Genomic DNA, 17,317 nt, shown 5'->3' with positions numbered 1-17,317 from the left:
ACTCTACATCAGGGTCAACAACCTACAACACACAAGGCCAGCATAAATCGATCCACAATTAAGAATACAATCTCTGTCTCTCTCACACATGCATGTTCACAGACTTGTAAGTTGTCGTATGCCCTGACCCTCTCATAGAGGTCAACACATGTATACACAACCACCACTCCACAGAGACCCAATATACCAAAAGAATTAAGGTTCACCACTAGGTAGACTATGTATCATGTGACCACCATTCTTGAGCACCTATTTTGGGCCATTTAAGAGTGCTGTGTGTATTACTTAACTCAGTCTTTGCAACCGTCTTATAAAGTAGACACACGACCCCAAGAAGATGATGATGAGACAATAAGAAAGAGGGAGCAACCTGCTCAGTTCAAACCCCTACCTATGTGTTCTTTCCACTGTTCCATACGATAAAAGCATATCACTTTCTCCCCAAGATAAAAATAACATGCAAATGCCACTATGGGACTTGAGGAGTGCTCACATTTTTTATTTTTGATGAAATTTCTTCATATTGAATATTGCTAAAAAAAAAAAAATTAATCGCCTATCAGCTGAAGCTTAGAAGAACCTTCACTTCTCCAAAGTTTCTATTGTAATGACAATTCATCTGAGTAGCTTTTGACTACTGTGCTTGTTTCAAATTATACCCTTGGCACTCCTAGCCCCTCAAACTCCCACTGTTCAGACAGGGTTTTTGTTTTGTTTTGTTTTGTTTTGTTTTCTGATTCTTTACCTTACTAGAAGACAGAAACCCAATTCAGCCTAATTTAGAGGAAAGGAAAAATTGGAGATGACACTCCTGAAAGCAAACTGGAAAAAAAAAAAAAAAAAAAGAAATCCAGTTAAGAAATAGGCAGAAGACATGACTAGACATTTTTCCAAAGAAGACATATAGATAGCTAAGAGACACATGAAAAGACACTCAGCATCACTCATCATCAGGGAAATACAAATGAAAACCACAGTGAAATACCACCTCACACTAGTCATAATGGCTAAAATTAACAAGACAGAAAACAGATGTGGGCAAGGATGCACAGAAAGAAGAACATTCTTACACTGTTGGTGGGAATACAAACTGGTCTAGACACTCTGGAAAACAGTTTGGAGGGTCCTCAAAAAGTTAAAAATAGAACAATCGTATGACCCAGCATTTGCACTACTAGGTATTTATACAAAGGATACAAACATAGTGATCAAACGGGCACATGTACCAGAATGATTATAACAGCATTATCAACAAAAACCAAATTATAGAAAGAGCCCAAACAACATCCACTAACTGATGAAGGGATAAGGAAGATGTAATGGGGGGGTATACATACATATGTATATGTATGTATATGTATGTATGTGTATGTGTACACACACATATGATGGGATATTACTCAGCCATCAAAAAGAATGAAATCTTGCCATTTGCAACAATGTGGACAGAGCTAAAGTGTATTGTGCTAAGTAAAACAAGTCAGTCAAAGAAAGGCAAATACCATATGATTTCACTCGTGTGGAATTTAAGGAACAAAACAGATGAACATAGGGATGGGGAGACAAAGAGAGGGAGGCAAACTATAAGAGACTCTTAAATAAAGAGAAAAAACTGAAGGATGCTGAAGGAGAATTGGGAAGGGGATGGGTTAAGTGGGTGATGGGTATTAAGGAGGGTACTTGTAGTGATGAGCATTGGGTGTTATATATAAGTGATAAATTACTAAATTCTACCAAAACCAATACTACACTATATGTTAACTAACAAAAATTTAAATAAAAACTGTTAACTAACAAAAATTTAAATAAAAACTTGAAACAAAATATATATATGTGTGTATACACACACACACACACACACACACACACACACACACACATATATATAAAGTTATAACCAATCTTAAATTTAACTTTAGTGAGTCAGTTGGATTGGCAGATTTCTAAGATACAGTGTTCCTTTTTCTACAAAATTTCCCTCAAGAGACTTCTATTCAGTACAATAAATAATTAAAAGTTCTCAAAAAAAAAATCAAAAAGAAAAGAAAAGAAAAAGAAGTCAAGAAAATGGGTGAGCCTCTGGGAGGCCCGGAAATAAGGCCCCAAATACTGCTATAATGATTTCTTTGAATATCTCCCCTTTGTCTCTCTGTTGGCTTCATTCCCTCCAACAGACTCTCCTTCCACCCCTCAGACGTGGCCTCTGGAAGCTCTCTGGCTTTCATTTTCTGCTCCATTGTCAGAGTAGTAGTTCCAATCTAATGAAACTTCAAGAAAGAAGTTCTGTCAGCAAGGCCTGAGTCATGTTCCTGTCCCTACCATTAGGAAGCTTGTATGATTGACAGCCCAACTGAAGGACAAAGGAGAAGCACACATTTGGACAGTGTCCCCCCCAAAAAAGTTGTTCTGAGATAGCCAATTTTTAAGTTTTTAAAGAACTTGTATTTATTTTTAGCAGATGATGAATCCAGAAAATTTAATCAATAGACTCGAAATCTGGAGACATATGGAAATAATGATAAAAAGCAAACACTTGGGGCACCTGGGTGGCTCAGTGGGTTAAAGCCTCTGCCTTTGGCTGAGGTCATGATCCCAGGGTCCTGGAATCAAGCCCCGCATGGGGCTCTCTGCTCAGCGGGGAGCCTGCTTCCTCCTCTCTCTCTGCCTGCCTCTCTGCCTACTTGTGACCTCTGTCTGTCAAATAAATAAATAAAATATTTAAAAAAAAAAAAAAGCAAATACTTTGGGGCACCTGGATGGCTCAGTCAGTTGAACATCTGACCCTTGGTTTCAGCTCAGGTCATGATATAAGGGTCATGAGATCAAACACCAGGTCAGTCTCCAGGATCAGCTGGGAGTCTCCTTAGGATTCTCTCTCCTTCTCCCTCTGCCCCTCCCACCCCCACGCTCAGGTACATGTGCCCACTCTCATTCTCTCTCTCTCTCTCTCTCAATAAATCAATAAAATCTTTAAAAAAAATTTTGCCTTTCATGCACCTTCTAAGCTATAAAATAATGAATTAAGGGAAATGAGGGATTATGTCCTTAGCCATAATATTTTTCCTAAAAAGCACTTTTAAGATGTTCAAATTTGTTCTTTCTTCCCCAAGACTTAATATTTTGAATAAGACAATAAGTGATATATCTCGTTTTTTTTGCTCCAGTCGCCACCCTAATCACTGTTTTTAAGACTCTAAGTGTTACTGCAAAATATGAACACTGCGCCTTCAAAGCAATGATCTGAACAAGGTACCCCTGAAGCCCTGCTATCCCTTCCCAGGCCACTTAAAAGCTCATTAAGTCCAAGACAGTCTGGGTACAATCTTTTTTTATACTGACATAACAGAGCATTTCTTACTTTGAAAAAAATCCTAAGCAGATGGTTCAGGAAACAAGAAACAAGAGCTTTTCCCCTGAGACTAGAAACTATCATGTCCTCATTCAAGACTGTAAATACATTTTCCAGTTTCTGCTTTTATTATATTCTGATCAGCAAATAGAAAATGGGGGTCAAAAAAGGTCAAAATAAGTTGCTCTTTTTTTCTCCTGATCTCAAAGAACAACCCCAGCACCCAAGTTTCTAAGAATAAAACAAAGCAATGGTGTGTATGGGTGTATGTCTCTCAGGTTAAGTCAAACCAAAGGTGCAATTTTTATTCCATCTGGCCCATAAAAATAGTTTGATGATAGACATAGCTCTTTCCAATACCTATGCACCAAAGCTTTTTAGGTACCTTAATTTCTAGATAGATGGTAAAGTGGTCAATTATCTAATCTTTTCTTTTTCGATTATCTAATATTAAGAAGTTTTTTAAATTTAGTACACTCAAGGCATACCATACAATTAGAAAGTTATTTTCTAGTCCCAGAAATGTAATTACTTATTTATAGATAATGTGTTATATTTTAACATTAACCATTTCTTTATGTTATTATAATCCACATATAAATGAAAATAAAGTTGTTAGCTTATTATCTTGAAATTTGTATTTGTTTATACTAGAGTTCACAGCTTTTATTTTTAAGGCAGCTACATGGTAGGTTATCATTAAATAACTCTGTTGTCTGGAATTAACCTCACTTTATATCAATAAACCAATAGTTTATTTATTCGATAAATATTTATAGAGCACCAACTCTGTGTCAGGCATTATCTGAGGTGCTTAGGATACATCACTCAATAAAAGACACAAAGAACTTTGTCCTCGCTGGGGAGAGAGACAGACAAGTAATAGCATAGTAAGTCTGTGAGGTATCTCCTGAGTGAGGAGGTAATAAGTGCTTTGAGGAGAGAAGGAGCAGAGAGTGATGAGGATTCAGAGCGCAGACTGGCAGGGTGTTTGGAGCAAGAGAATTTGGAGCTCAGACTTGAAATCCATGCACAGATCTGGAAGACAATTTCAGACAGAGGAAACAGCCAGTACAAAGGCCCTAAGGTAGGAGGGTATCTGGCATGTTGGAGGAACAGAAAGGAAGCCAAAATGGCTTGAGCAGAGAGGGGGATGGAAAGAAGAATAGGAAATAAGATCAGAGAGATAGCAGGTTTTGGAGTAAATAAACTAATAAAAATCTTTTGAGAATTTAGATCACTGTTTCCATGTAGTATACTATATTTCATCTTATACCCGATAATAATATTCCCTTAACTATCTTCTGACAATTAATTTCTTACTGAAACTAATTTCATATTCCATATGACTGGTATAATTGTACGATTTCATTTAATTTAACATTCTCTATGTCTAAGTTCCAGTTTGTAGCTAATATTGAAAAGTGATTTTAAAAAATAAGGCAAGCATTCACGGGATGCCTGGGTAGCTCAGTGGGTTAAAGCCTCTGCCTTCAGCTCAGGTCATGATCCCAGGGTCCTGGGATCCAGCCCCGCATCGGGCTTTCTGTTCAGCAGGGAGCCTGCTTCCCCCTCTCTCTCTGCCTGCTCTCTGCCTACTTGTGATCTCTGTCTGTCAAATAAATAAATAAAATCTTTAAAAAATATATAATAAGGCAAGCATTCAATTATTCAGTCAACTTGAACTACATTATGAAAAAAAATTCTCTGTGCTCTCATTCATGAGTAAAATAATATTGCTTTAAAATATTTATGTTGTCGGGCGCCTGGGTGGCTCAGTGGGTTAAGCCACTGCCTTCGGCTCAGGTCATGATCTCGGAGTCCTGGGATCGAGTCCCGCATTGGGCTCTCTGCTCAGCAGGGAGCCTGCTTCCTCCTGTCTCTCTGCCTGCCTCTCTGCCTGCCTCTCTGCCTGCTTGTGATCTCTGTCTGTCAAATAAATAAATAAAATCTAAAAAAAAAAAAAAAAAAAAATTATGTTGTCAAACGAAGACACAGTATTTGTAAATTTAAAACATTTCTCCAAGAATTAGATTCTTAAGCATGACAATGCCACAGTTTGGGTTTATTTTTTAAGAAATTATCAAACAATCCTACCAGGAAATGTATTTTAAAAATGTAAGCCACATCTTTCAAAACAGATAAAGAATTTGATAAATGCCACAACAGCTGCACTTTCCTAAAGAACCATGTTGTCACACTGTCACCTAAACGTATCTACCTAGCATGTCGGGATATGCATGCTTCTACTGAAATGGATGCTGTTATTGGGAGACTGAACAAAACAAAGAAGTGTTTGGTGATGTCCATAGTATAGAAGCAAAAAAACAACTTCACTTAAGTCATACACAGTGGATCTGAAATCATATCAAATCAAGACAAGACAGGTACCAAGGTTACATTGTACGAGGAGTATGTGCAATGGGAGATATTATGGTGTCCAGTTTTGAATAATACAATGTCCCACATATATTATCTTAGAATCATGGAATTTCAGCATTTGAAAGGACTTTTTAACTTACAGAATGGTAGCCATTTTCCCTATTTTATTGAAATATAGCTAGCTGTGCTACAGTTGCTTTTGCAAGAGAGACCATATGACCTGAAAAGCCCAAGGTATTTACTCTGACATTTACAGACAAAGCTTGCTGACTGTAGATAGTATATTGATTAAACATATGGGCACTGAAGTTAGACTACTAGGATTCAAATCTCCTCTGCAAGTGGTCAGTTATATTGCTTTGGACAAGTTACACAGCCTCTGGACTATTACTTCCCAACCTATATAATTGGGGGAAATAGTAAAGTCTGTCATTAAATTGTGAGCATTAAATGAAAAAGGATATAGTACACCCTCATAAATGCTAAATCTTATTGGTAGAAATACCTACAAATAGCAGCTAGGTCAACTATCCACTCAAAGTTTTATACTTGTCTCCAAAGTGCCATCTACTACAGATTTTAGCACAACTAGCGATGCAGGAAGCCCATTTTATTTTAATCATTCTGTTAGAAAGTTCTTCTTCCACTGAGTTGAAATCTGTCTTTTTATAGCTCTATCCTATTAATCCCTCAAGGAGAGGTTCTACAGAACATCTCTTCCAAATAGTAGGATCTTCAAATATTTAAAAAGGGTTTCTCTAAATCTTCTCAAGACTTCATATCTCTAGTTCTTTTTGTTACTTCTTCTAAAACACAGTATGCATCCCTTTCTCACTTCGGTCATTCTTTTTAGAAGGGAATATAAAGTATTTACCCAGGAATTGGCATAAGATTTCAGACCGATAGATTCAGACCTTTACTCCTCAAACACTCCATATTATGCTGGTCATGTGTGTTTTATGCTACATAGTCTTTTTCCACCCCACCCTGTTCTGGAAGAGTTAATATTTTTAGACACAAAGACCTTGTGTTTACCGTTTTTATGTTTAATCTAATACAGCTCCAGTCTCTCAAGATCTTTCCAGATGTTGGTATTATTGTTTAGAACATTCACTGCCCCCATCAGCTTCAATCACCTACACAGACTTCTGATGTCTTGATTCAAAAGATCAGTAAGTTTCCCATTAAGTTGAAATTAATACAATGAGTAGTCCTGAACTTATTTAGAGCAACTAATATTGTTTTAGTAATCAAATTGCCTTCCCCTTGGATTTCTATCACCCTAATCACTATTTATTTGCTGGTCTCATTTGGGGTGTCATTCATCTTATTGAAAGAAGTTGGAAGCAAATGTAAATTAAGACAGAAATATCTTTCTTTCTGTCTTTCACTATTATACTTTAAAACAAGCTGTATATCTGTATTAGTCAGGGCTCTCCAGAGATACAACCAGCGGAATATGTACATATTAAGAGAGAGAGATTTGTACTAAGGAACATGTTCACGTGATTGAGGAGGCTTGTAAGTCCAAAATCTGCAGGGAAGGCCAGCAGACTGAAGACCCAGGAAAGAGCTGCAGTTCAAGTCCACCAGCAATTGGCTGGCAGAATTACTTCTTGCTAGCGGGGAGTCAGTCTTTGTTCCAGTAAGGTCTTCAACTGATTGGTTGGGGCTCACCCACAATACAGAGGACGTAATTTCTACTCAAAGTCCAATTTACATGTTAATTTCATCCAAAGAAAAAAACACCTCCATAGAAACATCCAGAACAATGTTTGAGCAAATATCTAAACACCGTAGTGTAGTCAAGTGAAATATAAACTAACCATTTTGGTATCTAACTCTTTTTAAACTTTTTCTTAAATTGAAAATAGCTAAAAATCTAGTGCATAGGATGCCTAGATTTTGTTTCCATAATTTTTCCTTTGATAGCTATGTACTCTGTTATATAAAACCATGGTTAAGTGTGTGTCTAAGTGGATAGTCATGATAAAAAATAACCAATTAATTTTTGTTACCATATACAAATACCACATTTTAACACATACCTTGAGTTTAATATTTCATGAGTCCACATCAATAATGAATTTTTTTCTGTACCTAAGAAAAGATTAAGGGTAGGAGAAATTAAAAAGCGACAATGATTTTTAAGGTGAGCTCTAGTCAAGGTTTCAGAATATAGATGTCACTTAAAGTATGGATATGTCAGCGTTCCTTAACTCATTCACCTATTTTTAAAATTCCATTTTTTATATTTTAAATTTTTAAATTGACACTTAAATTCCAATGCTACTTCTACAAATGATTTCACAAGATTGTCAAAACAAATAGCTATATAAATAATAATAAGATGTCTAAGCATTAAATGTCACTGCAATGCAATATTTGTGAACAAATTATACTAGAATAAAAAATGCCAACATGCTGTCTCTGGAAATTAGACTTTACTGAACTAGTATTTTGGGTCTATACTGTTATGAATCTAGGTTTTGAAAAATGTGAGGGTTTTTTTTTCTTGATTAACTTTTTATGATAAATAGAAATTATTAATATAGAGACTTCAAGAGATTCTAAAAATTTTTTATGAATCTTACTAATAATTCCTCTTTTTTTTTTAATCTGAATTGTATTGTTCTCTTTTGTTATACTTTTAAATTTCCTCTCTTTAGGTTTGGATGTGTGGAGGAGAGATGTTTGATGTCCCATGTTCTAGAGTTGGTCATATCTACAGGAAGTACGTTCCCTATAAAGTCCCTTCCGGGACCAGCCTGGCAAGAGTGAGTAACGGGATCAGAATAAGTTGGGCTTGATATGGCTTCCTGTAGGCAGACTAAGCAGCCTCATACATGGTATGATTGGTGACAGATGGAGAGGCACCATCGGACAGAAAAAATTGACCAAAATAAAAACACCACCACTTGTCACTCCATTTGACAGGCTTTAGTATATAAACCGTTTCTGTGTTCCTCAGAGTTTTTCCATTCTTTAAGGAAGTATTAATTATTAATGTGTAACAAGAATTACTGTTTATAATTATTTCAAAGCATTTTCTCATACATTATATTTAATCTTTACCTATACCTTCTGAGATTGATATTCTTATCCTTATTTTATGGATAAAAACTGGGGCTTGCCAAGGTGTCCTGTCTATGCTCAAATGAATGATAAATAGAAGAGGGGTTTAAGCCCAGGTCTTCAGAACGGATGTTCAGTACTCCCCCTTCTCCCCTTCATGGAGTGTAACAGGATATATAAAAAGTCAGATGGAGAAAGTCATATATACAAGACTGGAAGAAGTGGTTGTCCAAATTCTGGCTTCTCATTTGCATCTCATTTGCAACTAAAGCCAGCTCTGCGTAAAATTTTACCCCAACCTCAAAAATCCCAAATTTGGCCAGTTGCAAGATGTTTTTTCAGATACTGTTTCGAATAAAACCTTTTTCACAGGCTAAATGAAAGGATTCTTTTTTCTTCTGCATTTTAGAATGTTTTCATACATCTTTGGGAGAAAGTCACAATACCTTCTTGAAATAATCCTGATAATTTCTGTGTGTTCCATGTGATTGTCTCTAGAGCTGGGTCAGTTATATTCACTAAAGTATGTACCTGCCACTGCAGAGATGCAAAATCTGGGGGAAAAGGTGGTTTTGCCATGTCCCTTCGCTCAATGTTCTCCTAGGAATCTAATCTTGAATTATTTATTTCTGTTCTTTTACTAGTAAGGCTGCACCATATAACTATTTGAATCTTTTATATAAAGCTCAATAAGTTCACAAGCTTCTTTAAAATATAAAGTAGTTCATCGGGTTTCATTAGAATATCAATCCCACAAAGGCAGAGGGTTTATCTGTTTTATTTGCTACTATCTTCCCAATACCTAGAACAAGGCTTGGGAAGCACTCAACAAATAATTTGTTGAAAGGATTAATTAATCAGGAAAAATTAAGGCTAGAAAATGCTACAGGTTTTCCTTACTAAATATTGAGCATTTCAGGGAAGTATAAAAAATATTTCATTTCTATTGAGTCTTTTTGGGGAAAGAGGATTCTTTCTTACTCCCTTTCTGAGATTGTCAATACTATCCACTTCCTTAAGCCACATCCACAATCTTTTTTGTAACAGCTGGAGTTAATAGTCATGAAGTTACCTCACATACACCTTGAAGGGAAATAGTCATATTATTATGCCCTCTTCAAAAGATTAATAGCGTATTTCATTGAGTAGCTGTAAAAATATGCTCTGAAATAAAATCACAAAATCATAAAGCAACTAAAGAGCCGCATCTTGGGCAAGGACAAATGATTTAATTTTGTCATAAGACTAAATGCACATGAATCTCCAAGTGCATTCAGGAAAACAGCAAGAATTCACTGAAAGGTCCAGTTTTGAGCACATATCACAAATCAGCCATGTGGATACATAAATCGCAGCATATTAAACTACCCCAAAGATAATGCTGTTGTCTCTTGTCACTTTCACCCATTCAACTGGGCCCAAATTGTGCCCCATCATTCATTTGCCAGACGGATGGAGTGTTCACTTGGTTTGTAGTCAAAATGAGTGTGTATGAACTGGAGGGGAAGTTGTGCTGCTCCAGAAGGTATATTTTCAAAAAATAAAACTGTTCATATATTTTCAAGAAGGAAATTAAATACTTTTTCAAGGACTGTCAAATATAGGAAAACTAGGGCTAGCACATAAAATTCCCAGCCAAAAGGGAATGCTCATTCACATGGGGGGATAAAAAAAAGCCCATAATTCTGAATTTTAACCTTTGCCACTTAAATTTTACTTGAGGGCTCATTTTTAGTTTTTTTTTCCTCAACTGCTAGAGCAATCAGAAAGTCATAAAAATTGAAGCTCCACTGTCAGTCTAAGGAATGTTTTATGATATTTTAAACAAAAAAATATATTAAAATGAAAAACAATTCTGATTTTTGGGGGAGAGACTCAACTACCTGCTACCCCCTATGTCGTTACTAAATCATCAAAAATGATGAGACTTTACAGGTGCTTCAGATGCAGGGCTATGTCTATTCAATAGGTAGTTAATCTCTCCAGCCTCATCAGGAAATGTAGAAGATGGAGATTTTTAATTCCAAAGGTTTGTTTTCTTATTTTACAAACTCACTTAATTTTTCAAGAATTTGCACCCTTTATTTAGGTAACTATATAAACTGAGGATTCTAGCCAACTTCCCAACACACACACACACACAACCACACACACAATTGTGTGAATAACCTGCCGTCCTTTAAACAGAGCACAAGTGCGTATTATAGAAACAAATTCAAATAACTACTACCTTCCATTTACCTAGCATTACAGTCTGGTTGCAAGAGACAAGATGGCCATATATGAAACCATCAGAGGACACTACAGGACAACAAGTAATTGTTCAAATGTATTGTAAAGATATGTATAGATAGAGGGAGGAGGAGGGAGTAGGGGTGCCATAACTGTTGAACCGAAAGAGGACCTTCAAGGATACCTCAGTTAAATGAACAAATTTTACAGAATAATGGTTCCCAAACTCAGGACCAGTGACCCAGAGCCAGGTCCTGGACCAGTTTTCACCAGCCTCAGCGAACTGAGAAAAATAAGAATCACAAAGATACATATACTCAATTTAAAAATATCTTTCTAGGGGTGCCTGGGTGGCTCAGTGGTTTAAGCCTCTGCCTTCGGCTCAGGTCATGACCTCAGGGTCTTGGGATCCAGCCCCACATAGGGCTCTCTGCTTGGCAGGGAGCCTGCTTCCTCCTCTCTCTCCCTACTTGTGATCTCCGTCTGTCAAATAAATAAATAAAATCTTTAAAAAAAAAAAATCTTTCTAAGTAGGAATCAGAGACTTTTTTTCTTTTTCATGACGGAATGAATACAAGATAGATTATTATTAATGCCTTTATTTGGCAAAAATAAAAATTAGCATCCCTCTGTCAGTTCCCATAAAATGCAAAATCCAGGGTACAGTGATTTACAATTCACCTTCCTCTGGGAATCAGAGTATTCACTCACCATCAATCAAATTAGATATTTTGCGAGTCGGCATCCTGTCCAATGTTTGTTTGTACACTGGGCGTTGTTGTGGTATCTTTTCACCAGGAACAAACTGCCAGTCCCTGAGAGAAGGGATGCTAATCCCTATTGTAACAGGGAGACTAGACAGTCCCCATGGCTGTAGTGATGATTGTCCCTTCCTGGAGATGACGCTGTCCTCATCACAGAAGAGTGAGCAGCTCCTCAGTGAAAGGCCACCCGTGCCTCCGTACAGCGGAAGTGGCTGAGTGGCCAGTGGGTGAAAGACTCCAAGGAGACTTCATTCTGATGGGTCATGAGTTGAACCATGCACTCTGCCGAAGGAGCAGCCATATTGGCACCTCCCAGACCTCTCAGTGAGTGCTAGTATGTTTGGGGACAGTCAAAACCACGGGACCTGAGATCAGTGGCTCTGTGAGCAGAAGATGACAAAGGGGCAGAGCCATCACCCCATGGATAAACATACATTCTATAGCACAAGGGTCATCCCATAGAGGTAACTTTACCCAAAGGAGTTTCCCCAGGAGGATTCCAAGCCAGTGAAGGGCAGCCCTGTAGACCGTGAGGGGGGCTGTCCTGGAGGTTCACACAGCTGTTCTCCCTAGTTCCAAAGGAGGACGGCCTGGGACACAAAATTGGAAGCGACCTTCACTCTAAGTTTGCAACAGATGTGACAGAATGCAAATCAAGGAATGGTATACGTCTGTGGTTTGCCACTGACATAGTATTAGCAATACTTTCTTTTCTAAAATTTTATCTTGCATTTTATAGCAACCATCATCCAAGTTGCAAGATAAAGCTATAAAACAAAAGAAGTCGTATGTACTATGGTGAGTGCTGTGAAGTGTGTAAACCTGGCGATTCACAGACCTGTACCCCTGGGGATAAAAATATATTATATGTTTATAAAAAATAAAATTTAAAAAAAATAAATAAAAAATAATAATTAATAAATAAATAAATAAAATAAGAGTAAAAAAAAAAACACAAAAGAAGTCAAACCCCATAAAAATCTGATTGCACAAGATGGCCTGGAGAACTTGAAAATGTAACTCACATTAGAAGGGATAAGGTTAAAGGTCAAGTGAGCAGAGCTGGGAAGGTGAATTGAGACCTGTCTGCCCAAGGCTTAGCCCTTACAGGGAGGCTTGGAGTAAACAGGGGCAGCTGGAGCAGAAGGGCAGGGGCTCCAGCCTGAGCTCCCACCTGTAGGAAGGAGCAGGCACAGACAGTGAGAAAGGATTCTGTTTGGGACCAATGGAGCTAAACTGGGAATGTACATTGGAGACAGACTATGGAAAACCCCATGTGCAGGGCAGGGTGCATTTTTCTTATAGATTGTAGGGAGGTACTCATAGTTTCTGAGCAGGAAATGCCAGAATAAAAATAAAAGGGGTAAAAACAGGTCAACCAACAAGTAAATATTAAGTGGGAGAGAGTCTAAAGAAAATAACTTTTGAATGTAGGAAACATTTATAAAGAAAATTTCCTAAAAAGTTTTTATTGATTTGTTGCACTGTGCAGTGAGAGAGAAGCCAAATGTGGCTATGAGGTTTTCAACAACGCTTCTAAGAAAAAATCATATCAGTACAAAAATGGGGATACGAGGAAGGGGAAGGGGGAAAAATGCTCAAATTGGTTTTAGATAAAGAGGGTGAGAAGCGACCGCCTTACATGAGTTCAGGGAGAGCCATATCTCTGGAGACTTGCACAGATTGCTCATCTAGAATTCTGAGAGCCCACAAAAATCAGATTTTCTATATCAATAAATGTCCATTTCTGAAAGAAAAAAAAAAAAGTATATCATGCCAGGCATTATGCTAGATCCTGGAAGTATAAATGATGAACAAGATAAACAAAAACTTTAACTTTTTTTAAAAAAGATTTTATGTATTTATTTGAGAGAGAGAGAGAGAGAGAGAGAGAGAGAATGTGTGCTCACAAGCAGGAGCATGGGGGGTGGGAAGGGCCAGAGGGAGAGGGAGAAGGAGACTCCCTGCTGAGCAGGGAGCCCGAAATCATGACCTGAGTCTAAGGCAGACACTTAATGGACTGAGCCCCCCAAACCCCCCAAACTTTTCCCTCTCATAACTAGTGGCCTTGATAATGACAGTCACATGGCGTCCACACAGTCCAGCAATCTATACATATCAATCCGAATACCATGAGGGTGAGCAAAGGGTTAAATAAATGTAAATAAACTCTCTGTGGAATGAGATTTGTATCTTGTGTACTTATTTTAAACTATTTTGTGGAGATTATAATGTTATCATTGTGATTATGATTTTAGAGAAGAGGAGGTATATCTCATATACCACATGTAGCATTATTTAACACATAGCGATACATGTTCTATATTAATAGATAATGTTTAATGATCCTAAAGGCCACACTGTGATCCACATCCAAGTTACAACTGTTTTTTGGTTTTTTTTTTTTTTTTACAAATGTTTTTCACCTTATGTATTTATTTAGGGTTTCTTGGCAGAATGCAATGAGCTTTGAGGATGTCCCATGGTTATTATACTTTATGGGCATGGATATTAAACCTGAGGCCTGAGGGCGAATGGTGGTTTTTGCCTCTGTCAGCTATGAAGTGACCTCTTAACCTATTTCCCAAGTTGTCATTCCTCTGGTATCATATCCCTGGTGACATCTGCTTCTGCAGACTTCATAGATCCTCTCAGACTGTTGAAATTGGTCAGGGTGGACGGAGGTACAGAGGAAGAGGAATGGGGGAGGAGAGTTTCAGTGTCAAGCCAGACCACCCCGAGTAGATCAGTAAGTGACTTCTCATGCTTCACCCTGACGTCAGCTATCCCGGTCTGAAGGAGCTGAGATGGACGAACACAAACTCTGACATGCGCAGCCCTCCCTCGTTTATGTCAGAATAGGTCAGTCGAGGAAAAGCTTTAGCAAGACCAAAATGACTACTTTAATATCAGAAAATAAAATCACCAACAAGGCTATAAAATACGGTGATGAATGGGGAAATCTGCTCCCACAAACTGACCTTTCTCCCTTAGATGATTGTAAATCAGTTTGCTCTCATAAAACTGCTCAGCAAATAGGAACTATAGCATGACAACCTTCGCCATCAATGGCAGGCAGCCCCTCTTCCTGTTGCTCTGAGAACTGTGGAGTTCGCATGTATCATCTGAAACAATCATTGAGTTCAGGGACATGGTGGCCTCTCATGGGCTTTCTCCAAAAAAGCAGAAAAATGATGAATTCTTCCCAAAAGACTCCGCTTGCATAAATGGCTAGGACTTCTGTGCAGAAGCAATTCCTCCGAAAACAATAACTACCTCTAATTCTTCCTTACAATATAACAAAAAAGGAAGTTAAGACTGCCTGGTACTTAGGGCCAGAGCTGAAGATGATTCACATACTGCAATCATGTGTTTGCTTCTCTCCCCTTCTCCGCCACATTTTAGAATATCCTCTCTTTAGATGGGGCTCTTTATTTAAATATTTAAATACTATTTCATTATTCTTCATGAGAGTCTCCCTAAAGAAAACAACCATAAGTTTTTTACGTGTTAATCATGATTCAATAAATCATTAAGATACGATGAGTCCATTGCATGTTATGAGGATAAGAGTCATCCCTAGAGTCTCAACAGAGGCTCAGGCTGGAGAAATTTTTCAGTAAATATTTCCCGATTGCCTACTATGGAGAGGCATAGAGCATGCTTCATGTCCTAAGCCAATAGCATTGGGCCATCCCTTTGTAATGGAATGTCACATCACCCAAGGACATCGCCTCACCCTGGAGATAAGTTTCTGGCACGTAACACTAGTATAACACTCATACTCACCCTTTAATGATGGCCCTTGTTTGAACACTGGACATTTTATGCTTGTTTTGCATAAAAGGAAAACAAGACAAAGTAAAACTACTCTATCTGCCAAGGACCTAGAGAGAGGAGTTGGGAAAATACGAAACACAAACTTATTTCCCACTGCAGAACCCTCACTTGTTCCCTTAACTCCTAAACCAGTGCTATCAGAATTTTTTTTAAGTATCCACATGTTTTTGTCTATTTAACAAATAACAACAGAATCACACATTGTCCTTAAAATTTTTTAAAAATACAGATGTAAAACATGGAATTTGCATACCAAACATAGAGATACTGAACAGAAAGTATCATGAGAACATGTGAGGTTAAAAAAAAAAAATTATTTCAAAACTCGGAACTTTTCCACAAAGCTTCTCAAAACGAAATTCTGGGGGCGCCTGGGTGGCTCAGTGGGTTAAAGCCTCTGCCTTCGGCTCAGGTCATGATCCCAGGGTCCTGGCATCGAGCCCCGCATCAGGCTCTCTGCTCAATGGAGAGCCTGCTTCCTCCTCTCTCTCTCTCTATCTGCCTGCCTCTCTACCTACTTGTGATCTCTGTCTGTCAAATAGATAAATAAAATCTTTAAAAAAAAAAAAAAGAAAAGAAATTCTGGTTTGATTTTCTTCCTATTCATTTGCTCTATGTATCCCCCACCCCCCAAACTCCTACAGATGCTATCATCTTCTGAACGTTAAAGCATTCTGCTCAGTTTCATTGTTTTAAGTATTCCTCAGTGCTTTCCCAAGTTTAGCTCAGCTATGACTTGGGAATCAAGTAGCTAATGCTTTCTAATGTGCAAAATGGGGCTTGGCATTGAGACAAGCAATCTCTAAGCCACTTAAGTACAAAATTCAGCATTTCTTGAGCTATCTAATGAGGCCCAATATTTCCCATGTGTGTTTTGGAAGCCTATTGGAAGACACTTTTTGGCGGGATAGTGGGGGAGAGGTGTGAGTGGAATGTAGGGATCTCAGGACCCTGAGATCATGACCTGAGCTACCCAGGTGCCCCAAGCCTACTGGAAGATTTTATAGGATAAATATAACATTTAAATGGGGGATACTAGGCATCTACATGACAGTTAGCCCTCATGATTAATCATACTCTTACTTTGTCATTCTTAACAAAATTAAAATGGGAATGATTTTCTCTTCCCTATGGTACCTTTTCCAGTCTGCTTTTGGCTACTTCTTGCCGTACCTAAAGCACTTGATGTAGCTAGTTAGCATTTATACAGCTTCCTTCTTTCAAAGCACTTGAGAAACTACATGGTGAGCCCATTTGTGGGCTAGGGGGAATTATAATTGCATTTTTATCATTATCCCCATTAGAACCGAACATTTTCCTGCATTCACAACTCCACTGGAGCCTCAGAAAGGAGAAAGCTTGCTTAGATAAAATAGGTCCCTGCTGCTACAAAATTAAGCTACTGAAATTTAAGCGAATTTAAATATTTTAGCATGTCATAATCTTAATAACCAAAAATGCAACTCTTGCAAGAGGAAGCCTGGCTGGCTGCTTTATGACTCCACCTTTTGGGACCCCAACGGGATGATGAAGCCACAGGAGCACCTGAATGGGAAGCACTCATTTTGTGGAATTAGCTTCTTAACGTAAGATGTGTAAAACCACAGTGACACTGTGCTTGAGGCCTGTAGTATTTAATTTCCGATCTGATCACCCTTGGTTCTAAGAGTTTATT

At 37.9% G+C, this 17,317-nt stretch overlaps 1 protein-coding gene across 1 annotated transcript in view; it reads left to right on the top strand.

Moving 5' to 3' along the window:
- LOC111157037 (polypeptide N-acetylgalactosaminyltransferase like 6) overlaps positions 1–17,317 on the top strand; it is a 1,188,224-nt gene that overhangs the window by 1,089,271 nt on the left and 81,636 nt on the right. The window contains exon 9 of the mRNA XM_022518249.1: positions 8,401–8,508. Within this exon, the coding sequence (XP_022373957.1) occupies positions 8,401–8,508 (108 nt within the window). The remainder of the gene's footprint in view (positions 1–8,400; positions 8,509–17,317) is intronic.

The sequence above is a fragment of the Enhydra lutris genome, unplaced genomic scaffold (genome assembly GCF_002288905.1).
Source record: "Enhydra lutris kenyoni isolate GAN:26980312 unplaced genomic scaffold, ASM228890v2 scaffoldscaffold3, whole genome shotgun sequence".
Classification (NCBI taxonomy): Eukaryota; Metazoa; Chordata; class Mammalia; order Carnivora; family Mustelidae; genus Enhydra; species Enhydra lutris.
Note: the sequence above shows the minus strand (reverse complement) of the source record. Positions and strands in the feature narration are given on the sequence as shown.